The 23,613-nt window shown below is 46.3% G+C and overlaps 1 protein-coding gene across 3 annotated transcripts in view; it reads left to right on the top strand.

Annotated features, from left to right (window-relative positions):
* Positions 1-19,036, top strand: part of ZNF496 (zinc finger protein 496) — a 41,832-nt gene extending 22,796 nt beyond the window's left edge. For 2 of the 3 annotated variants that reach the window (XM_027084452.1, XM_027084455.1), the window contains exons 7-10: positions 7,199-7,331; positions 7,874-7,981; positions 9,083-9,196; positions 15,616-19,036. In XM_027084452.1, the coding sequence (XP_026940253.1) occupies positions 7,199-7,331; positions 7,874-7,981; positions 9,083-9,196; positions 15,616-16,370 (1,110 nt within the window). In that variant the 3' untranslated portion in view covers positions 16,371-19,036. The remainder of the gene's footprint in view (positions 1-7,198; positions 7,332-7,873; positions 7,982-9,082; positions 9,197-15,615) is intronic. The other variant, XM_027084453.1, reaches the window with a different exon arrangement.
* The last annotated feature ends 4,577 nt before the right edge of the window (positions 19,037-23,613 follow it).

Consider the following 23,613-nt stretch of genomic DNA (forward strand, 5'->3'; position numbering starts at 1 on the left):
ACACACACACACACACACACACACACACACACACACACACACACACACACACACACACACACACACACACACGGTTGGCTTATCCATTGACCTGTTGGTGAATATTTGGGTCACTTCCACTTTTGGCTGTTATGAATGAAGTTTGTATGAGCATTCATATACAAGTCTTTTTGTGGATGTATGTTTTCCTTTCTCTTGGGCAATTCCCTAGGAGTGAAATTGTCACGGGGAAGTGTATATAATTAATTATAGGAGAATTGGCTATTTTCTATAATGATTTAACCACTTAGACTCCTACCTGCAATGAATGAAAGTTTCAGTTTTTACACATCTTCACCATATCCTGACATTGTTATTTTAAAAAACATACTTTGGCTATTGAGGTGGATATCTCAATATGGTTTTGATTTGCATTTGTCTGTTGACTAATGAAGTTGGGTATCTTTTTATGTGCTTGTGGATCATTTCTCCATCTTTTGTGAGGTGTCCAACATTTTCCCTGCTTTTTGGGTTGCTTATCTTATTGTGTTTTAAGACATATATATTCTGGATAAAGTCCTTTGTCAGATATATGTATTAGGAATAGTTTCTACCAGTCTACAGCTTGCCTTTTCATTGTTTTAACGATGTCTTTTGAAGATTGGATATCTTCAATTTTAATGAGATTGAATTTATCAATTTTTTCTTCTATCATTTAATGCTTTTTGTGTCCTGTCTAACAAATCTTTGTCTACCCCAAGGCAACAGAGATTTTCCTACTGTGTGTTTTATAGTTCTAGGTTTTACATTTAGGTCTTTGGTTCTTTTTTGTTGTTTTTGGTTGTGCTGCGTAGCACGTGGAATCTTTGTTCTGCAACCAGGGATCGAACCCGTGCCCCTGCAGTGGAAGCACGGGGTCTTAACCACTGGACTGCCAGGAAAGTCCCTTTGGTTCTTTTTTTTTTTTTTTGACTGTGTTGGGTCTTTGTTGCTGTGCATGCGCTTTCTCTAGTTGCAGCGAGTTGTGGCTTCTCCTGTTGTGGAGCACGGGCTTAGTTGCTCTGCGGCATGTGGGATCTTCCCTGACCAGGGATCAAACCCGTGTCCCCTGCATTGGCAGGCGGATTCTTAACCACTGCACCCCTTTGGTTCCTTTTAAAATTATATTTTGTGTATTGTATGAGGTGTAGGGTTGTTTTTTTTTTTTTGATGTTGATATTTAGTTGTTTATCACCATTCACTGAAAAGATTTCCCTTTCTCCCATTGAATTGCCTTGGCACCTTTGTCAAAAATTGGTTGTCCACATATGTCTGGACATCTGGGCTCTACCTGGTACCCTGATTTATGTTTTGATCCTTTATGCCAAGAACACTATAACTTTATACTTAGTTTTGCAATTGGTAGTGAGTCCTCCAATTTGACTTTTGTTTTTCAAAGTTCTTTTGGCTACTCTAAGTGCTTTGTATGTCCTTATAAATTTTAGAATCAACACATCAATTAAAAATAAATAAATAAAGTCTCCTGGAGTTTTTATGTGGAATTGAACTGAATTTATAGATCATTATGGGGCAAACTGACATCTTAACATTTTGAAGTCTTCCCATCTAGGAACATGTTAAATCCTTCCATTTACTTAGTTCTTCAGTGTTTGGATGGGGTACATATTTGGTAAACATTTTCCTTAAGAATTTCATGACTTTTGATGCTATTGTAAGTGGTATGGTTTTTTAATATTTCATCTTCCACTTGTTCACATATAGAAATACAACTGATTTTTGTATACCGACCTTCTAACCAGCAACCTTGTTAATTTTACTTATTAGTATAGAAGCTTTTTTGAAGATTCCAGAGGATTTCTATGATTGGATTGTAAGAATTTTGGCCTCTAGGCTTGGGTGAAATTCATCACCTTTCTTTTTGAAACTTTATCAAAGTGAAGATTTTTTTTTTAATATATAAATTTATTTTTGGCTGCGTTGGGTCTTCATTGCTGTGCACAGGCTTTCTCTAGTTGTGGCGAGTGGGGGCTACGCTTTGTTGTGGTACAGGGGCTTCTCATTGCAGTGGCTTCTCTTTGTTGCAGAGCACGGGCACTAGAGTGCGTGGGCTCAGTGGTTGTGGCTCATGGGCTCTAGAGCGCAGGCTTAGTAGTTGTGGCGCACGGGCTTAGCTGCTCCGCGGCATGTGGGATCCTCCTGGACCAGGGCTAGAACCCATGTCCCTGCATTGGCAGGCGGATTCTCAACCACCGCACCACCAGGGAAGTCCCCAAAGTGAAGATTGATACTAGTCTTTTATATACATTTTTTCATGTACTAGTAAAGGTGAACTTTTTTTCATATGTTTTAAAATATCTACTTTCTTGGTTCCCTCACCTTTTTTTATTGGGATGGAAAGCTTTTCCAATTGTGGTGTAAGGGCTCCATATATTTAAAGCACTCTTTGCCTTTCATAAGTGGTGTGCCTTTATTCCCAGTTTGTCATTTGTCTTTTAGTTTCATTCATGCTTTTTCATTACTGTGGATATTCATGATTTTTATGTGGAGTATCTGCCAATTCTTCATATGGCGTCTCTATTTTTAGTGCCTGAAAGCCTTTGCGGGGGTGGGGAGGCTTCCAGTTTTTTATTTTTATATTCTTTATGATCAAGGATCAGAATCTAGTTTTATTTCTAAGTAGTTAGCCAACTGTATCAGGCACATCAGATGAAAGTCATCTTTCTTTTTCCCCGTTGATTAGGGTTCTGTTTTTTCCTGTAGATTAAAGTTTTAGGTATACCAAATTTTGTTTCTGGACTTTTTCTTCTCTTCTATGTTGGCCTGTTTTTGTTCCAAAGCCACATTTCTGATTTTGAAGCTCTTTTCTAAAATGGTCACCTTACTAATTTGTTGAACATTTTCTTGCAGTTCTTTATATTTCATTAATATTACTGGTTACTCATATCACCATAAAGCGATTGAAACACTTAGATTTTTTAAAAATTGAAATGGTGTTATCTTTTCTTTTATGATAGTGAAGTATATCCACAGTTGATAACAAGCTGGTTTTAAAAAAATAGGAAGAGCAACTCATTAGAAAATAGAAAAATAGGCAAAGAAAATAAGCGAGCATCTTAAGAAAAAACCCAACTGGCCAATAAATTCATGAAGAGATGTTCATCGAGGTAAAGGGAGTTACGCTCCTGTGATTGCTTCATACCCACAGTGCTGCTAGAACCTTAGATATTTGACAGTGCCCAGTGTTGTTGGCAAAGGTGTATGGAAATAGGCGTGCCAACGTATTGCCAGTGGGAGCGTACTTTAGGTACTCCACTTGAAGAAAGATGTGGAAATACTTAATGTCGGTCAAGATGTATGTTCCCAATGTTCCCTCTGCACATCTACTCTGGAGGCACTGTTACACATGGATGGGGTGACAGAAGAGAGAGTTCACTGAGCTGGGAAAGACCTAAACATTATGACAGAAGAAATAATTCTATGAAATTGTATACATTAAAGTCAATGAACTAGACGTACGTATATCAACGTGAATAAATCTTAACTAGAATGGTGCATATAAGGCAAGTTTAACATTTAAATACTTACAAAACAGAGCTGTCATTTCAGGCTATATTTGGATGTAGTGGGAGTTTAAAAGCCATGCATAGAATATTAAACACCAAATCCAGAGTGCAGCTTCCCTCTAGGAAGGTCTGGGAGTGGGACTGGGGTCGGGAGAAGCTCAGAGGAGACCATAATCCTACCACACCCTTTCAAGGAAAACCTGAAGCAAAGACTGTTACCTATTAATAGTTCATACATCTTACTAGCGGGTACATGGGTATTTTATTTCAGGTGTTTTTGGTTGTTTTTTTGGCCGTACCACTCAGCTTGCAGGATCTTAGTTCCCCTACCAGGGATTGAATCTGGGCCACCGCAGTGAAAGCGCTGAGGTCCTAACCACTGGACCGCCAGGGAATTCCCCAGTTTTTAATACTATTAAAATATAAATGATACGTGCTTAGGTAGGTCTTCAGACGCTAGAGAAAAGCATAAAGAAGAAAAGAAGCCTCACATATGATTCTGCAAAACATTGTGTTCTATGCTCTTTACACACGTTTGCATACATCTCTAATGATTTCCTTAGAAACATTTCCTAGAAATAGAATTACTGGATCACAGTGTATGCTTCTGCTACATTCTCCCAAATATTGTTCAGAAATGTGCAGTTATTTCCAACCGTGTATAAAGGCCTGTTTTCCTACATCCCTAAGTACCCAGGGGAGTATCACACTTTTAATCTTTTCTGATCGAATGGACTGGGGCAAAAAAAAGTATAAATAAGTAATTGTAAACATATGCCTGTGGTAACATAAACATACGACTGTTGAATTTTATTTATATCCCAGATGACTGACATTTTAAGACAATGTATGTTTAGCAAGATTTCTAGGGGCCCATTAGAAAGCTTTTAACACAGCAATTCCCAATCTTAACCTCTTGTCACAGTCAGCCGTGAAACTCTTCAAAATATTTTTCCTTGAAAGGGTAATGCTATTTCATAATTCAGAAGACACTAGGTGATATTACTGAACCAATATTAAATTTCTCGGTTGTAGAGCAGTTTTTTTTTCTTTTTTAATATATTCATTTATTTATTCATTTAAGAAACATTTATTGAAATCTGTTCTGTGCCAGGTATTGTGTTGGGCATTCAACGTACATTATCTCTTAGCCCTCACAATAATACCATCTATCTATCTATTTTTAGCAGTACTGTTATTATCAGTTAGCAGTACTATTATTTTTTTTCACACTCACACACTGTATTTTATTTTTACAAGAGATAAATAAACTGACACCAAGCATTGTAAATGGATGACCACAGCAAAAGCAACAATGATTGCAATTACCAAACACGAAACACACTCATACTATGTCATGATATTGACATTCAGTCCAGGAATCCTCCGCTGTAACAGCCCCTTTACTTTGCAGTGAAAATTGATTTGTGTATTTTTTGCCTTGTAGAGCAGTCTCTTGACCATGGCTCTGTTGACATTTTGGCTGGGTAGTTCTTTGTCGAGTTGGGCCGTAGGGGTGTGTTGAGCAGCACCCTTGGCCTCCACCCGCTTGATGCCAGTAGTGCCCACCCCTCAGTGGTGACAAAAATGTCTCCAGACATTGCCCGATATCCTCTGGGTGCAGAATCAGTCCACTTGGTTGAGAGCCACTGCGCTAAAAGAATTGTGCTGATGTAGGAGAGTCACATCTTTCTTAGGAGATACACTCTGTCACATGTTGGGGTAACGACCTGTGATACCTGCAACTCCCCAGATATCCAGGAGAACGAGTGAACATACCCAATCACCATATATGTGAGAGGGGGAAATGTGACAAAAGGGCCACATGTTCATTTATTGACTCTAGTTGAACAGTGGTGTATCCTTCACGTTCATTGTATTACTCTCTAGGTTTAATTTAAAAAATTAAAAAGCACGTATGTGGGGGAGGAAGGGTCCAAAGGTACCAGAGGAGATGCATTGAAAATTCTCCTTACCCAGGTCCCCACCCACCCATCTACCCACCAACCCCCACAGCTGGCACCTGGCCCCTGGGCAACCGTATGGCAGTAACTGGTAATATTCCAGAGATTTAGCTGCAAGGACATGTGTTTAAAATATTGTGAATTCTTTTTCTTTTTTTTAAAAAAAAAAGAAAAACAGATGTTAGTATATTATACAGAAGTACTGTGGGTTGCATTTTTACCCCCAAATTTTATTTTGAAGTCCTTTTCAATTAACTGTATAAAGGGCTTTTTTTTAAAAAGACAAAAAACAAACCCAAATGGAATTTTATTTTAAATGTTTTGTGATTGAAACACTTTGCAGAAAACCTGTGCTTTTTAAGCCAATATATAATGACATGCTTAGTAGAAATAATACATGTATGTATTTCTGTTCTTCTGGGATTAGAAGGTACAAACAGAAATGTCAACTAGACCAGTAGTTGTTCATCTTTTCACTTTTTTTTTTTTTTGCGGTACGCGGCCCTCTCACTGTTGTGGCCTCTCCCATTGCAGAGCACAGGCTCCAGATGCGCAGGCTCAGCGGCCATGGCTCACGGGCCCAGCCGCTCCGCAGCATGTGGGATCTTCCCGGACCGGGGCACAAACCCGTGTCCCCTGCATCGGCAGGCGGACTCTCAACCACTGCACCACTGGGGAAGCCCCATCTTTTCACATTTTACTTCTCCCAAATATTCTATCAGATGATCAAGTTTCCAGATTATTACGAACAAAACAAATAATTTTTCAATGACATTTACATATACCACCAATTGTCATATTAGTATTTAGAGGAAATTTGAGAACCTAGCTTCATGCTCTAACTGGCTAAGAATTACATTTCCATTTTGTAAATGACTTCTTTATTTTTGTGGACTCCCGGTATTATGTGGATATGCCATCATTTCAGAAATTAAAATTAATTTTTGACACATTCTCATGGTTTATAACACAGTGTAAGAAAAGTCTCCCTCCTGCACATAACCCCGGGGGTCCTAGCACCTTTTGCAGAAGCAACCGGCGGTCAAGACTTTTAGGTGCTGGGCACACAGGGACAATCTAGACAACCTCTGGCCGGGTGCTTTTCATGTAACAGTACACCTTGGAGGGCTTCCTACGCGGTACGGAGAAGCCCTTATTCTTTCTAACGAGGGTGTGATCAGGCCTTGTAGGATGTCCTGTAGCTTACTTAAATAGTTCTTTGTTGATGAGCATAGACCTTGTTTTCAGCTTTAACTATTATCTCTTATCATCAGTGCTGCAGCGAAGGAGCTCATACAGACCTCATGCTGCACATGTGAAAATAAACTGTAGAAATGGAATCTCTGCATCAAAGGGTGAACACGTGGGTAATCTGGTGGACATTTGCCTGCCTGGGAGTTGTGGGTTGCAGCCTCCCCAGCACTGTGTAGGAAGGCCTGTTCTGTACATCCTTGGCCACTCTGTGAGGCATTCACTGTTTGGATTCTGCCAAACCAGATGCATCCAAGGTGGGTCTCAGGCTAGAACTAGGAAATCAGTGTGAGCTCTGGAGCAGCCTGTCTGCTTTTTCTTTCTCCCATCTGCACATGTTGCTGGGGGCTCTGCCTCAACCCCGTCTTCCTTCCCACTTGTTTGTAGCATCCCTCCCCTAGCTTGTCCCTGGATTGAGGTGTACCTGTTCTGTGGTTTCAGAACCGGGTTTCTTCTTTCAAGGATATGATCTTCTGCTTCTCAGAAGAGGACTGGTCCCTTCTAGACCCTGCCCAGACTGGCTTCTACGGAGAGTTCATCATTGGGGAGGACTGCGGCGTCTCACTGCCTCCAGGTAAGACTTAACTCTCCTTCTCTCCTGAGACCAGGGATCTAGGGGGCCCATGTCTGACCTCACTGTTCACCCCCAAGCCCTGATGGGAGGTCACCTGTACACAGTGGCCCCAAGGCCACTCTGCAGGTTGACCATTGCCTGCTGCTGTGACGTGTAAGTTAGGCTTGTTAGCTGCCTGTTTTGCATACAAAACCAAATATAACTTGTATCCCTTGCATTTGCTTTTCTTCTGTCATTCTTGTCCTACGGATTTCTTCATTGCTGTTTTTCTGACAGGCCTGAAAGAGTTGCCCCAGGCCCACAGCTTCCCCTTTAGTGTCTTCCCTCCCCCTCCCTCTCCCTGCTTGCTCTGGTCTTTCCACTTCTCTGTGGCCCTGTGTGGCCCCTGTTGGTGTCATGGCCTGTCACATGTCCCTCTAACTTCTCTCTTCTCTACCTGTCCCAGAGTTGCCTGGGACAGGCAACTTCTCTCTCCTCCCACCCTGGTTTCCTATGGGAGCAGGTCACTGATGAGTGTGTATCCTTCCCTCTTTTGTGAATAGATGACCCAGCTGCCCAGCTGGATCTCTCCCAAGGAGAGGAGAATGAGCCACGTGTTCCAGAGTTGCAGGACCTCCAGGGGAAGGATGTGTCCCAGGTCTCCTACGCAGGTGAGTATTGATAACAGAACTTGGTGAATAGAGCGGGTTGGAAGGCCGCTGCCAGCCAGAGGCAGACCTGCTCCCTCTGCCAATTTTCTGCAGCCCTCTGTCACCACTGGACCATGTCTTGGTAGGACAAGTCTTGCCTCGTCCCTCATTCCTTACAGAAAGAATATGGGGATTTTAATTTTGCCAGGTGTGGGGATTGCACTTCATCAGCCAGGAACTAGGATGTAATAGGAATATCTTTCTCCTCTGCTATAACTGACACCTGGCTTGTGCTGACAACCCAGTGGCCCCTCTACCAGTGAGGTCACATGCTCTCCAGAGGTCAGGTAGGGGAGGAGGAGGGTGTGCCACCTCTTGGCCGGGCACTGGGCACAGTGCCTCTGGCCGCTTCACCTGTCTACTCCATCCAGCCCCATACTGCAGGTAGTGTGAGGAACGCGAGGCAGGGGGGCGGCGCTCGGGCTAGGTTGGCATGACACAGTTCCGCAGCAGCGTTTCCCAGCCCCCTCCCCACCCCCAGCTTTCCGTGTCACCAGAGCTTGTATCTGTAACCACTGTGCTGTAACGCCTCAAGATGTCTGCTCCTTCGGGGGAAAGAGTTCTGTACGGTGTCATCAGCAGACCCTTGACCCCTTCCCCTTTGGGACCTAAAGCTGGCACAGAGCAGGTCCGTATTTCACTCACTATCCCCACCGGGAACAAGCATCCAGGGCCTCTGGTGTGGCTAGCTTCCCATCCCGTCTCTACCCCAGCAGGCCCTGTCCAGGCTGCGTTTATGCAGCGTCTGCGTGGAGTACTGGAAATCCCACCACAGAAAATGGAAATGCCAGCAGGGATGGCAGTTACTTGTCCACAGTCAAGTGGAAGGGGCAGAACCAGGATCCACATTCCTCCTATCTAGCTTCAAAACCCACGTTCGTGGTGTTGGCCCATTTTGCCTGCAGATTCATTTGCTCAACAGACATTTACTGAGTGGCTGCCCTGAGAGGGAGCCTAGGCCTACTCTTGGATCACAGCCTGGCATCTGTTAAGATGCACCCCCCCCCAGGTGGTGCTGCAGCTGCAGGGAAAATCAATGTTTTCATTTTCTTCTCTGGAAAGACTTCCCAAGTCTCCAGCCATTCCAGACAGAAGAAAGAAGGAAACGGGATGAGCCGCAGGTGCCGGAGTTCCAAATCTGCCAGCAGACGGTGCTCCCGCCAAGCACCTGCCCAGGTAAAGGAACGCCTGAGAGGGTGCGGGGCAGTGTGCCCCTGGCTATGTGATGTGTGGCTTGAGTGTGCATATGTGTGTGTGTGGTGTGTATGCGAGCTTGTGTGTGCATGTAGCGTGGGGCTGTGATATGGCCTGTGGTGATGGCATGTGTGATGTATGTATAGTGTGTCTGGTGTGTTGCGTGTGTGAGCGTACGTGTGTGGTGTGTATGGTATGTGGCATTGTGTGGTATGCATGTGAGCATGTCTGCATGTGTGTGGGCATACACGTGTGAGTGTGGTGTTTATGTACGTGGTGCGTGTGTGGTGTGTGCATGTGTGTATGTCTGTGTGTGAATGTATGCGTGCATGGTGTGTGTGTGCGTGCATGCGTGTTGGGTATGTGTATACATTTGTGCTGGTGGTAGGTTCAGGAATTGAACTTTCTGAAGTTCCTGCTGACGGCTCCTTGCCAACTGCCTGCCCTAGTTTTGTTTTGCTAGGTTCTCTTCCAGCTCACTCGCAATCTGAGACCCTCCTCCCCTCCTTTCCTTTCTCTTGTGGGTTGAGTCAGGGTGCTGATGTAGTGCTGTTGGCCACCTAGTTTGTGTATTTCTTCCCTGAGCAAGGAAGACCAGCCTCCCCGGACAAAGTGTTGGAATTAGAGAACAGGTTTACAGCATGCTGAAAAGGGGCCCTCTGGAGAATGTGCTCCAACTGCCCTCGGCAGCATTTAGACTCCAAGTAATTCTGGTAAAAGTTGCCACCTCCAGAGGCGAAGACTAAAATCCCGCCATGTTTAATGTTGTCAGTGTTCAGCCATTCTTCCAAATATCACACCCGAGTCTCCGGTCCTTACTTGAACCCACTGTGTCATGGAGGACTTTTTGCAGCCATCCAGACTGACTCATGCACAATCCGTGATGCCTTCTGGAAGCAAGATTTGCATGATATTTTGGTGTTTCCGCAGGGTTCACGACCATTTGTGTTTGCCCCCTCTCCTATGTAGACAAAAGGGATTTTATGCTGATGTAAATCTACAGTCGATCTACATGGGCAGTACTCCGTCCCCACAAGCTTTGATGCTCACCCCTGGTTTTCTAAGGAGCTTGCTGAGGATGATTTTTCATGTGTAGCCCATTCTCAGTTCTGCCTGATGAAAGCTTGATTCTCGAGATACATTTTGTTTTGTGTTTTGTTTTTGTGGCCACGAGGCATGTGGGATCTTAGCTCCCCGACCAGGGAGTGAACCTGCACCCCCTGCCTTGGAAGGTGAAGTCTTAACCACCGGACCGCCAGGGAAGTCCCTCGAGATACATTTAGAATCCTCTTCAGCCTCTTCCTGCCCACAGCATGTCTCAGCCCTGGCAGCATCCTTATAGAATGTGGACAGTCATTAATCCCCAGTTTTTTAGCTCCACTCTCCCTCTGCTGGGCTCTGACACAGAATATACTTTGAAATGGCAAGAAGCTGAGGGTTGCTATCTGAGATCAGTGAGAGATGATAGATTGCAAAGAATGGGCACCATTTTTATTTTGGTAGCCTTGCCCACACTTCTGACAGCAGGTGAAGGGTCCACATCCCCACATCCACGCTCATGAGGGACCCTCCCAACTGGTTCCGTTCGTGCCAGTCCAGCCAGCACATTATAAAGCTGCCACCACGATGGAATATCTTTTTTTTTAATTTATTTCTTTTATTTTTTTTTTCTGGGCGGGGGGACAGCGTTGGGTCTTCGTTGCTGCGCGCGGGCTTTCTCTAGGTGAGGCGAGCGGGGGCTACTCTTCATTTTGGTGCGCGAGCTTCCCACTGCAGCGGCTTCTCTTGTTGCGGAGCACGGGCTCTAGGCACGCGGGCTTCAGTAGTTGTGGCACACGGGCTCAGTAGTTGTGGCATGCAGGCTCTAGAGCGCAGGCTCAGTAGTTGTGGCACACGGGCTTAGTTGCTCAGTGGCATGTGGGATCTTCCCGGACCAGGGCTCGAACCCGTGTCCCCTGCATTGGCAGGTGGATTCTTAACCACTGCCCCACCAGGAAGCCCAGAATATCTTTTCTTGTTTATTGCGTTTTCTCTGTGAATTGCCTAGTTAATACTCTTTAGTCCTTTTTTTCTTTTTTGCCCCTTCCGCCTTCACATTTGGTAAGCTCTACGTCTTTATGTCCAAAGCACTGCACCAGTGTAAGGTCTTTACATGATTTGTGCATTATATCCTTACCGCACCTTCTGAGATAGATACTGTCTCAGCCAGCACAGGCTACTATAGCAAAATACCATAGAGGTATTTTCTATTAAACAATAGAAATTTATTTCTCACAGTTCTGGAGATTGAGAAGTCTGAGGTCAAGTCAACAGCAGGTTCATTGTATGGTGAGGGCTCTCTTCCTGGGTTGTAGTTGACTGCCTTCTCCCTGTGTGCTTGTATGACCTTTCCTCCGTGCATTCTCATGGAGACCGAGCCCTTGTCTCTTCCTCTTCTTATAAAGGTACTAATCCCATCACAAAGCTCCCACCTTCAAGACCTCATATAAACCTAATTACCTTCCAAAGGCCCCACCTCCCATACCATCACATTGGGAGTTAGTGCTTCGACATACAGATTCTGGGGGGGACACAAACTCTTGGCCCCTAACGGGTACTATGATGTCTCCATTCTGCAGCTGGGACCCCCCAAGCTGAAGTCTCTTGCCCAGGTAGCGTCTGACACTCACAGGCTGAGTATCAGACTGAGGATCTGAACCCATGTTATAGGGCTCCAGGCCCATGCTCTTAATTCCACATTCGCTTGCCTTTTCCATGAATTAGTAGAAACTCAAAATTGTGGGTCTCAATCTGTTGCCTCTTAGTATTTGTCCATAATTCCTCCTGTTTTTTAACTTTGTTTCTGTGGGTTTTTAGGACCCACATAAGGACTTTTTAGGACTCACATAAGGACCTTTTAGGACTTTTAGGACATAAATGGTTTTCTAAAAACGTTTTTAGTGTGTAAATGCAGTTCTTCATCTCTTTTTTGATTTTGTGTCTTGCTTAAGAACGCCTCCCCCTCCTAACATTATAAGAATATATTAGTTATAATGCGTTTATTTCTTTATTTTTTAAAATCTAGCTTCCTGTCCTCCCTGCTTCTCTCCTTAGCACCCCCAGCTGACAGGGAGTAATTCATTCCCAGGCCACAGATTGCCCTTCTTGAGGAATTAGCCATCAACCTGGTCATGGGCTTTCTCCCCCTGAAAACACACAGCAGCCTGGTTGTTCCCTGGCCATGGGACAGCACAGCCAGAGGCCTTGGTATGCAGCACCCACCCCCCCCACCCCAAGTTGAGCTCAATTCCCCTGAACCTTGATCTACGTTATCTCTCGGTTTTAAATTTTTCTCCTGTAAGACAGAGATAATAGTCATAGCTACCTTGTGGAATTATGATTGTTGAGGATTAAATGATTTAATACATGTAAAAGCACTTACACCAATAACTTCCCTGTTTTCTCTACCATTATCCTCACAGCCAATTCAGCCTACCTCTGCCCTTCTCTCCACCCGCCGCACCCCTTGCACTCATCAGTGCTGAGCTGAGACAGCCCTGGTGTTACTCTTTCTCTGTGGTGTTTTGGGCAACACATCTATGAGTTTCATCTCATCTGCTAGGAATTCTTTACACTGTTGTGTCAATGGCACACAGCACTATTGTTGATTTATTTCCCCCCTTTTAGAAACTATGCATCTATTTTTGGTCACTTCATCTGATTTAAGGGGATGTCATCCTATATGCACTGTATTAGTCTCCTAGGACAGCTGTAATAAAGTACCACAGACTGGGAGGCTCGAACAACAGAAATTGATTTTCTCAACATTCTGGCAGCTTAGAAGATTGAGATCAAGGTTTCAGTAGAGTAGGTTTCTCCTGAGGCCTCTCTTCTTGGTTTGTAGATAGCTGTCTTCTCCCTGTGTTTTCACATGCTCATCTCTCTGCATGTCTGCGTCCTAACCTCCTCTTCTTACAAGGATACCTGTTGGATTAGGTCCTGCCCTGTTGACTTCATTTTAACATAATTACCTCTTTTTTAAAAAATTATTTATTCATTTATTTAATATTTGGCTGCATTGGGTCTTCGCTGCTGCATGCGGGTTTTCTCTAGTTGCTGCGAGCGGGGGCTACTCTTTGTTGCAGCATGCGGGCCCAGTAGTTGTGGCTCACAGGATCTAGAGCGCAGGCTCGGTAGTTGTGACGCACGGGCTTAGTTGCTCCGTGACATGTGGGATCTTCCCGGACCAGGGCTAGATCCTGTGTCCCCACATTGGCAGGCAGATTCTTAACCACTGTGCCACCAGGGAAGCCCCCACTTAATTACCTCTTGAAAGACCTTATCTCCAAATATAGTCACATTCTGAGGTGCTAGGGGTTAAGACTTCAACATAACGTATTTTTAAGAGGAAGAGGATGCAGTTCAGCCTATAACACTTCACCCTCTGTTCCCCCATGATTCATGCTTCTCATATGCAAAATACATTCACCCTATCCCAACACTCCTTAACCTATTCCAGCATCATCAAGATTTAATCTAAATCAGGTTTGGGTGAAATTCAAGGTGTACTCACTTCCAGCTGTGAACCTGTGAATCCAGACATCGAGTTATGTGCTTCCAAAACGCAATGGTAAGACAGGCAGAGAGTAGACACTCTCATTCCAAAAGGGAAAGATTGAAAAGAAGAAAGGCTGATGGCTCCCAAGCAAGTCTGAATCCTAGCAGGGCAAATTCCGTTAGATTTTAGGGCTTGGGGTTCATCTTTGGCTCAGTGCTGTGTCCACACTCTGGGCCTGTGGATGCAGTGGCAGTCCTGTCAACCTCTGAACTGCCTTTGGGGCTGGTCTTCCTTTTCCTTCAAGGTTGATGCATGTTTGCAGCCAGATAGCTCTATTAGTTTGTTCTGGAAGTCTGAGAGCCTTGCTTCAGTTCATCCTATCTCCTTCCTTTTTATTCCAAGATGGCAGTGTTTCGGCTCATATAATGTTCTTAGAAACACTGTAGGCCTCCCATGCAGTTTGCAGTAGTTCAGACCATCAGACGAGAGGGTCCTCTACAGACCATTCCTGGATTATCTCATCTCCATTCCTGGCTTCCGAGAAGGTTGATTGGATCCAAGGTTGTCCTGCCACACCCTTGGTGTTCTCCCCAGAATATACTTTCTCATTTTTTGCAGTATAGGTAGACTGAAAATTTTCTAAATCTTCAAGTCTTCCCTTCCCACTCCCCAGTCTCACATTCTACCCAGTCCCCCTCACACTTGTCTTGTGATGTATGGACAGATACCCCCATGGACTCTGCCCCTCCCATTGTCTCTCCTGCTCTCTGTGGCTTTGGGTCTTCCTGCTATGCTCTGTCTGGTTTCACCTGCTCTCACATTCCCTAAGGTGCCAGAACTCTCCTCTCTCCAGCAATTAAGTCCAGAATAACCATATTCCTACTAATATCTTGAAGGGCCTGGCACCACTGCCTCCCCCACCCCTGTTTTAGACCTGAGCCCCACATTTCACAAAAGTGAGGAAACAGTCCTGAGGAGAGCTGCGCAGTGGGCTCTGGGCTGCAGGCCAGGACTTCATACCAGGTTCCCCAGTGCCCACCCACTTCCTCCCCACGGTACAGCTTTCCAACATCACGGGCTTGGGATCCATTGAACGAGCTTCTTCTAGTCAGTTTATAAAGTGCAGGACATCTCTACGCATCACCACTAGTGGCTGTCGGTGGGCCTCTGATACGACACTGAGAGGGAGAGATGATCCTGGGCAGTCTGGGACCGTTGAACAGCTCTGACATCACAGCAGGGCTCAACTCCCCTTCAGCCCTGAGCCCTTGGGCACATCACCCGAGTTTGCCTATGTTTATAATGTGGCAAATAAGGTATCACTGGGTGTGTCCAGGAGCAAATGGGACTGGGCACGTCAGAAGTCTTGCACGATCCCTGGGGCATTTAAGTGCTCAGAGTATGGTAGCTGGCAGCTTCCTGGCAGTCTGTTTATAGAATATAGTGTCTTCTTCTCTCTCAAGGCTTCTAATGTACCCTGACAGATTTTTCCCCATGCCTGGTTAAGGAAGTCAAGGTTACGTGATGTGTAAATGCTTAAGACTTACATGCAGACTCTTAGAGCTTGGAGGGGTCTCAGTGGCTAGAAAAAAAAAAATATATATATATATATAAATTGGGTCTGGGGGCTTAGGAGAAAAAGGTAGGGAAGAGGGAGAGAGGAGAAAGAGGTACCGAGGATATGTTGGCACAGTGTGGCTAAGGGTTTCCTTGCCACTAGATAACACCAGAGGTATCTGCAACCGGAAGATCCCTTGCAAAAATGTGGGTTCCTGGACCCACGCTGAACCTTCCTGGGTAGGGTTCGTAGGGGCTAGAGTGTGGCCTGGGCAGCACCACTGACCTCCATGTTGCTTTCTGGTAGCCGGAGGTGATGCACCATTTCCCGACAACAGCCTGGATGAGGAGGTGACCATCGAGATTGTTCTTTCCAGCTCTGGGGACGAGGACTCCCAGCTCGGCCCCTACTGCACAGACGAGCTGCAGAGCCCCACGGAGAAGCAGCACAGCCTCCCTACCTCCCACCGGAGCGGCCCTGAGTCAGGGGGTGAGGTGCAGACCTCCTCCAAAAAGTCCTACGTGTGCCCGAACTGTGGCAAAATCTTCCGCTGGAGGGTCAACTTCATCCGGCACCTGCGGAGTCGCAGGGAGCAGAAGCCACACGAGTGCTCGGTGTGCGGGGAGCTGTTCAGTGACAGCGAGGACCTAGATGGGCACCTGGAGACCCACGAGGTCCAGAAACCTTTTAGGTGCGGTGCCTGTGGGAAGAGCTTCCGCCTCAACTCCCACCTGCTCTCCCACAGGCGGATACACTTGCAGCCAGACAGACTCGAGCTACTGAAGAAGAGAGAGCAGGAGGCATCGGGGACCGGGGGCGGGGATTCCGACGCCCTGCTGGCAAAGGGCAAGGCCAAGCTGCGCTTCCAGTGCTGTGACTGCGGGAAGGTGTTCCAGCGTCCCGACCAACTGGCCCGGCACCGCAGTAGCACTCATGTGGACAAGTCCCGGCCCTTTCAGTGCCGGTACTGCGTCAAAAGCTTTTCCCAGAACTCTGACCTTCTCCGCCACCAGCGCCTGCACATGAAGCGCCGGTCCAAGCAGGCGCTGAACTCCTACTGAGTCAAGGGCGCACACGTTTTTGGGTGCAGCTCCAGCCTGGGTAGAGCACATCCCGCTCGTGCTCGGTTCCAGACTCCTCCCCAGGACGGAGACCACATCCTCCTGACCTTTACTCTCAGGTAGAAATGAGATCGTGGCCAGTTGAGCATCCGTTCTGTCTCTGCTGTGCCAGAAGCTGGGAGGGCGTGTCACCACCAGCTTTGACTTGCCCAGTGTTATCGGGTCTAGGAGAACCCTGTCCAGTGCTTCCCAAGCGGTGGAGGGACCGGGGCGCCCCCTACTGCAGTGACCCCTTGTCGGGGGGGGCGGGGGCGGTCTGTCCCTTACCAGCTAACTTTCAGTATACTCCCATCCTGTGCTGTCTGAATTCCCACCCCACCCTGAGGTCTGGAGGTAACTGTACTTTCTGCCTGACAGCAAGAAGCTGCAGATGAGGTGATGGGTTAGGAGGAAGGCAGGAAGGCAGGGTGGGACCCGTGGGCACAAGGGCAGTAGGGCCAAGCACAGCAGACCATGTCATGTCATCAGAAGTCTGAGTCCTGGTCACCATCTGGTCCACAAGAGCACCTCACAATTATGAGATGGCCCTTTCAGGCTCAGAAACCTTGGTGGGGGGCTTTACAGCTTCTTGCCAAATGGAAACCTTTTATTTGTGAGGGTGGCTGGTTATTAGGGATTGTGAGCTCATGGAAGGCAAAGCCCACATTTTAAACTGTATGTTGGCACACGCTCCCCAAAGTGTCCTTTCTTTGTACCCTGAAGGTCCTTGGTGTATGCTTGTGGGTTAGAAGTGAAGTCATCGTCGTTTGAAAGGCACTTAAGTTTCCTTTCCCATTGGGTCGTGTCTAGGAAAGGGGAGCTCAGCTCCAGTGAACGAGAGGTTCCTTGGCTGGGTGAACTGAGCAGGGGAAACAACAGAACCTTTGGTGAAGTCATTCTCTACATTATATATTAACTTAGTGTGCCAGTTGTATTAGTTCCTTAGGGCTGCTGTAACAAAGTACCAAAAACTGGATGGCTTAGAACAACAGAAATTCATCGTCTCAGTTCTGGAGGCCAGAAGTCCAAGATCAGGGTGTCAGCAGGGTTGGTTTCTTGTAAAGGAAGGATCGGCTCCATGCCTCTCCTTTAGCCTCAGTGGTTACCGACTATTGTTGATATCCTTTGTCTTGTTGAAGCATTACCCCATCTCTACCTTCATCTTTACATGGTGCTCCTGTGTATGTGTCTGTCTCCAAATTTTCCCTTTTTATAAAGACACTAGTCATATTGGATTAGGGCCTACCCTACTGTTTCCAGTATGTTCCCATCTTAACTAATTGTATCTGCAATGACCCTATTTCCAAATAAGGTCACATTCTGAGGTACTGGGGTTAGGACTTCAACATGAATTTGGGGGGGATGGGGAGACACAGTTTAACCCATAAAACTAGATAATCCTGAGGTTCTGCTGTCATTGCCAATTCACAGGTGAGTCAATACAAACTTGGGTTAGCTTACTCTCAGTTCTATTGGAAGCAGGATTCAGATCCAAGCTTCTGCTCCCAGGGTGGATGTCCTCTGCACATAGCCTTTAAATTTCATTGCGTGGGGTTCTGGGCTGGGAGTGACCACTGGTAGTGAAACCGCAAGCAATGAAAACCACGGTCTTGTTCCTGGCAGACTGGCCAGGTTGGCGCAGCTCAATGATGAGAAAGCACAGAGGCTATAGAGTATCAGTGACTAAATCAGAAAGCCAGCCACCAGGCATGCGTTACGTATTTGTATGTCGGGTCCCATTAGCAGGCAGTAAGGCTGGGCAAATGAATGCAAGGCCCTTTGTTCCTTGTCAGCCACTTCATTGTCACGTTGAGAGACACTGCTGCCACAAACTCAGTGAAAGAGTTACACGGTTTTATAGTTACGATTACTGTGTGTAGATTCATCTACATACCCAGGAACAGTAAATGCAATAAAATAATTTGGTCATAACCCTGAACAAGAAATAAACTATTGAGGCTCTTTGTTTTCTACATAGTTTGCCTCTTGGATTGATCTGCCAGGAAAAGGGAAAAATATGAATCTTGAAGGCCAAGGGAGGGGAAAATTCCAAATAGAACCCAGATTCCGTGTACATTTACCCCACCCACCTGTGCACTCTTGCCCAAGGATTCCATTAAGAGGGGAGGTTATGATCCCAAGAGGAACACTACTCTACTTAGTGTATTTTATCTGAAAATCTTAAGTAAGAAAGAAAGGGAATGTGACAGAATTGAAACCTTGGGGGACGCTGTGCATCGTTCAGTACCCACCAAATATTGTGAGGGAGTCCGCCATTCACTTAGGCAAACCTGACCAAGGTACTTAGCTAATCAGAAGGTTACCTTCCCCCTGGATTCGGAAACCCTACTGGGTGATGCAACTCAAATCCCAGGTTCTTCCCATGCAGAAGAATCAATGCGGTTACCTGCTCTGGAGAAAGCTCCTCCGGAAGATAGGAGAACTGACTGACTTACTCCCTTCCCACCCTCCCTGGGTAGCTGGGCAGACAGGGGAGCTATGTTTCTACCTTGCCGTGGATGTTCAGAGGCCCCACATCTGAAGAACATCTGTCCTCCCTGTTCATCTGATCCCTTGGCATTGTTCCCATAAATCCACAGGTGCATAATAAAATTCGACTCACTGAATTCATATTTGCGTTTGACTTTTCATTTTAGTTTAAAAAGTAACAAGTAGCACAGCTGAGAGAGATGGTCAGTTGGCCTGACAAAGAGAAGTTGAGGTGGGAGGATGCTGAAAATGGCCCTCTGGATGTCAGGCATCACCTTGTGAAACTTCTGGGCCTCAGATAGATAGCTCTGGTCATCTGATCTGACTTCTCTAGAGGAGAGAGGAAGTAACTGCTTCTTTACACCAGGGATGGGATGAACTTCTGGTAACACCATAGCTGTTTCACCCAACCTCTGCCATTTTCGTATAGCCTCTGTCTCCTGACCTCTTGCCGCAGCTGGGAAAAACAGATAAAGCCAGTGGTGGGAAGGTCCCTTGCTATGCTTAAGTCAAATCATGGCACAAGTGGAAGAGAAGGCACAAGTCTGTGCCTACCTTGGACTTGGAGATTGGTCCTGGTTGCTTTTCTCCTGTGAGATAGTTTCCCTACTCTACCAAAAGCAGAGTTTTGATCAGGCACAAACACTTCTGCTTGCAGCGTAATGGAGGGAATTTGATGACATTTCTGTCAATTCCCCAGTTCCGTCTAATAAACCCAGGTGCATTTTCTATTAGTAACAAAAGTTGATACTGTTTTGTCTTATAAGGAATGGTCAATGCCTACCAGTGCTCCAATGCAAACAAGTCTACAGATTAGGTAACATGCATAAGAAGGCAGCTTAGCCGGCAAAGGAGCATTGGGAGGAAGACTGGATGACCAGGCTCTCCTGCAGCCCTGCCCCACACCTAAGGCACCCAGCATCTGCAGGCTGGTTATTAGGGATCATAAGTTCATCAAGGGCAAAGCCCTGGGGTTCCATCCGTACCTTTTGACCATCCCATACAGATTAGGAATTTTATCCTCCCTCTGAACCATAGCCAACAACGAGAGCACCATGATTAATGTGCGTATAATCACCAAAGTACACTGCAGTATTATGAAATCCCCTAAGATGCAGAACTCTCTTAAGAAATGGAAGAGCAGATTCACACATTAATGAGAAGGGCCAGTCTTCACTCGCGTATCTTGGCCATAGCGAAGGAGATCACAAGCAGATTGGTAACCCCCTCAAGACAAAGGGCTGTCTCCTCAGCACACTAATAAATGGCAGGGGATTGCCCTTTTCCCATCACCCGCTAAAAAACGGTTTGGTACAAGTCATGTCTGTACTAGCCTATTATGTACAGGTCTTGCTACATCTTGTCAAAATGTAAAGGGGCCAGGATACCTGCCCTGAAAACGTTGCAGGTCAGAAAAGGTGCAGACTTAATAGTTGGGGTAAATCAATCCCACCCAAATCAAGCTGGATCACCTTTGAAAGTGTCTGTGTGCTCTGAGAAGAGATGGGGGCCTGCTTCCAACCCACTGAGGGTAAATTCAGAGTGATTTCTAGATTTTAAAAAAAATAAATTTATTGGGCTTCCCTGGTGGCGCAGTGGTTGAGAGTCCGCCTGCCGATGCAGGGAACACGGGTTCATGCCCCAGTCCGGGAAGATCCCACATGCCGCGGAGCGGCTGGGCCCGTGAGCCATGGCCGCTGAGCCTGCGCGTCCGGAGCCTGTGCTCTGCAATGGGAGAGGCCACAACAGTGAGAGGCCCGCGTACCGCAAAAAAATAATAATAATAAATTTATTTTATTTATTTAATTTTGGCTGTGTTGGGTCTTCGTTGCTCCACGCAGGCTTTCTCTAGTTTCAGTGAGTGGGGGCTACTCTTTGTTGCGGTGCGCGGGCTTCTCATTGTGGTGGCTTCTCTTGTTGCAGAGCACGGGCTATAGGTGCGCGGGCCTCAGTAGTTGTGGCTCGTGGGATCTAGAGCACAGGCTCAGTAGTTGTGGCGCACGGGCTTAGTTGCTCCGCGGCATGTGGGATCTTCCCGGACCAGGGCTTGAACCCGTGTCCCCTGCACTGACAGACAGATTCTTAACCACTGCGCCACCAGGGAAGTCCTAGATATTTTTAAGTGTTTCTCTGAGTAAATATTTTGGAAAAGAAGATTTGGAGTGGAAAAGAGTATAAGCTCATATTGAAATCATATCAACACAGCATCTTCAGCAAACAATGACTCGTCAAGTTGCAGGTAGGGGGTGGGGTTGCTAAGAGTGGCTGGACCAAATTCATCTTGGTCTCCTTTTTTACAACTCATATTTTTCTAAAATGGCTTGGCTGATGTCCAGATGATATTCTATGGTCATGATCTAAAAATTTCACTAGCAACTTTCTTTTTTATTTTTATTTTTTTTGCGGTACACGGGCCTCTCACTGTTGTGGCCTCTCCCGTTGCGGAGCACAGGCTCCGGACGCGCAGGCTCAGCGGCCATGGCTCACGGGCCCAGCCGCTCCGCGGCATGTGGGATCTTCTCGGACTGGGGCACGAACCCGCGTCCCCTGCATCGGCAGGCGGACTCTCAACCACTGCGCCACCAGGGAAGCCCACTAGCAACTTTCTTTAACCATCTGCTCAAGAAGCCCAAAGTCTAACAGATGTGCATTCGCCAAATTTATGTAAGGAGAACCAGGTGCACCAGCAAAGATGGCCACTGAGATGAGAGATCCAGGGGCCTCAGCATCCTTAAGGCTGTCTCCTGTACCTGTGGAGATTTTCACGTAGCTGCCTTTGGTGACAGCAGAGAACTTCGGCTCAGGCACACTCTCTGTCCTTTGAGAAGGTGCTAGGCAGGTGGGCAGTCTTGGGGTTCAGAGAGGGTAGGCATAGACCCACCTTGTAGTTGGGTAGGAGAGGGTGGACAGATACCTGGTATATTCTGTCAATGTTTTCTCCACTGCTAATCACCCACCAAGAACTGAGACCTCATTGTGTTTACCTGTTTACATTGCCAGCTCAGTATCTGAATCAAAATGGGATATTGATAATGTGCGGTATAAGGTGCACCTTGTCAATTCTGCCCTCCCAAGAGAGACTGGACTCCTATTGGAGCAGGAGCTTGGAAACCAGCTTTTCCAGGTGCTGAGAAGAGCCTGCTGCTATCATAACGCCAATTCTCTGACACCAACTGGTTGTCCACTGTGGACAGGGAGTGTTGCCTGCCATTCTAGTAAACAAGGATCAAGCCATCAGCCACGGCAGCCCTGCCCCTCCCTCCCCGACTTGTGCGCCCTGAGGGGAATACAGGATAGAGAAAAACAGGGACTTCCCTGGCAGTCCAGTGGTTAAGACTCCGCACTTCCAACACAGGGGGTGTGGGTTCGATTCCTGGCTGGGGAGCTAGAATCCCACATGCCAAGTTTAGAGAAAAACAGGAAGCGTGATGTGCTTTGGATACTGGCCCTATATAGTTAAGATGCTTATCTAAGGAATAAATTCAATGAGCCCAGATTCTTGCATCTTCCCTTACAGAGAAAAGTGTTAAAATCATTAATTTGAGGTGTCTGCTTTTGTGATTAGCAGTAATAAATGCAGTCACTCTCCCGCTAGGACGGACAATCTGAGAATATGGAACACCTGATTTTTGGTTTTGTTACTCTTTTGGGTGAAGGTGAGATTTTTCTAAGCTGGGTTTTAAGTGGCAGAGGGAAGCAGATTCCTTTTTTGCAACTTTTCATGGTCACTTGGGAAAGAGAAGTCTGAGACAGAAGATTGTCTGAAGCCAGACAGCCTCTTTCTCCCTAAACCTGAGCTGATCTCCTCAGCCTTGAGAAAGGGCCCTCCAGGGGATATCAGTGCTCTAGGCCATGTGCTCCACACCCCCTCCCCCACCCATGTTTGGGTCACAAGATGTGGCTGAAGAAGACAGAACCACAACCCAGGCTGAGTTTCAGGCCCTGGATAGCAAAGGTGAAGTTGAAACTGAGCAGGACCCTGTGGGGCCCTCCTGGGCACAAAAGCCTTTCTGTGTCCCCCGTTTCTTATTTGTAGGAAATAGGCTTCATTTGGCCTCCTTGACCTTCCCTGAGTCAAAAGGGCAGATTCAAACAGTTGCTAATCAAGGGAAGGGAGAAGAATGAGGAAACAAGGAAGGAGCTGTCAATAAACAATAGTGCAGTGTTGGGGCAGGGTCCCAGTTCCTCCTCAAGGAATATACATAACAATATCTTTGAGTTCTTCTGATGGAACTAAGGCTCCAACCCAGGTGGAAGATGGTAAGTTCATGCTGAGCACAAGATTCCTGGAATACTGCCCAGTTTCCTCAGCACCAACCAATCAGAAGAAAGTCACACACCCTGCAGCCCTCACCCCAAATTTTGCCTATGAAAACATCCCCCCCCAGAAAAGAACAGAAAACAAAAAAAGACAAAACAACTTTTCCTCCTAAACCATTGAGGAGCTCAGGGGTTTTGAGCATAGGCTACCCATTCTCTTTGCTTGACCCTGCAATAAACGTTTCTCTGCTCCAAACGCTGATGTTTCAGTTTATTTGGCGTCTGTGCATCAGGGACACAAATTGTGTTCAGTAACAAAGTCATGATAAATCCAGGGAAGAAAAAAAAATTCATTTTTAATGAAAAGGCCCTGGTCGGCTTTGAAATAGGTTAAGGGTGACATATAAAGGAAGGGGGCAGGGCACAACCATTAAAAGAATGACACAACCATTAA

This window comes from Aethalodelphis obliquidens, unplaced genomic scaffold (assembly GCF_003676395.1).
Source record: "Aethalodelphis obliquidens isolate GAN/ISIS:26980383/991018 unplaced genomic scaffold, ASM367639v1 scaffold53, whole genome shotgun sequence".
Lineage (NCBI taxonomy): Eukaryota > Metazoa > Chordata > Mammalia > Artiodactyla > Delphinidae > Aethalodelphis > Aethalodelphis obliquidens.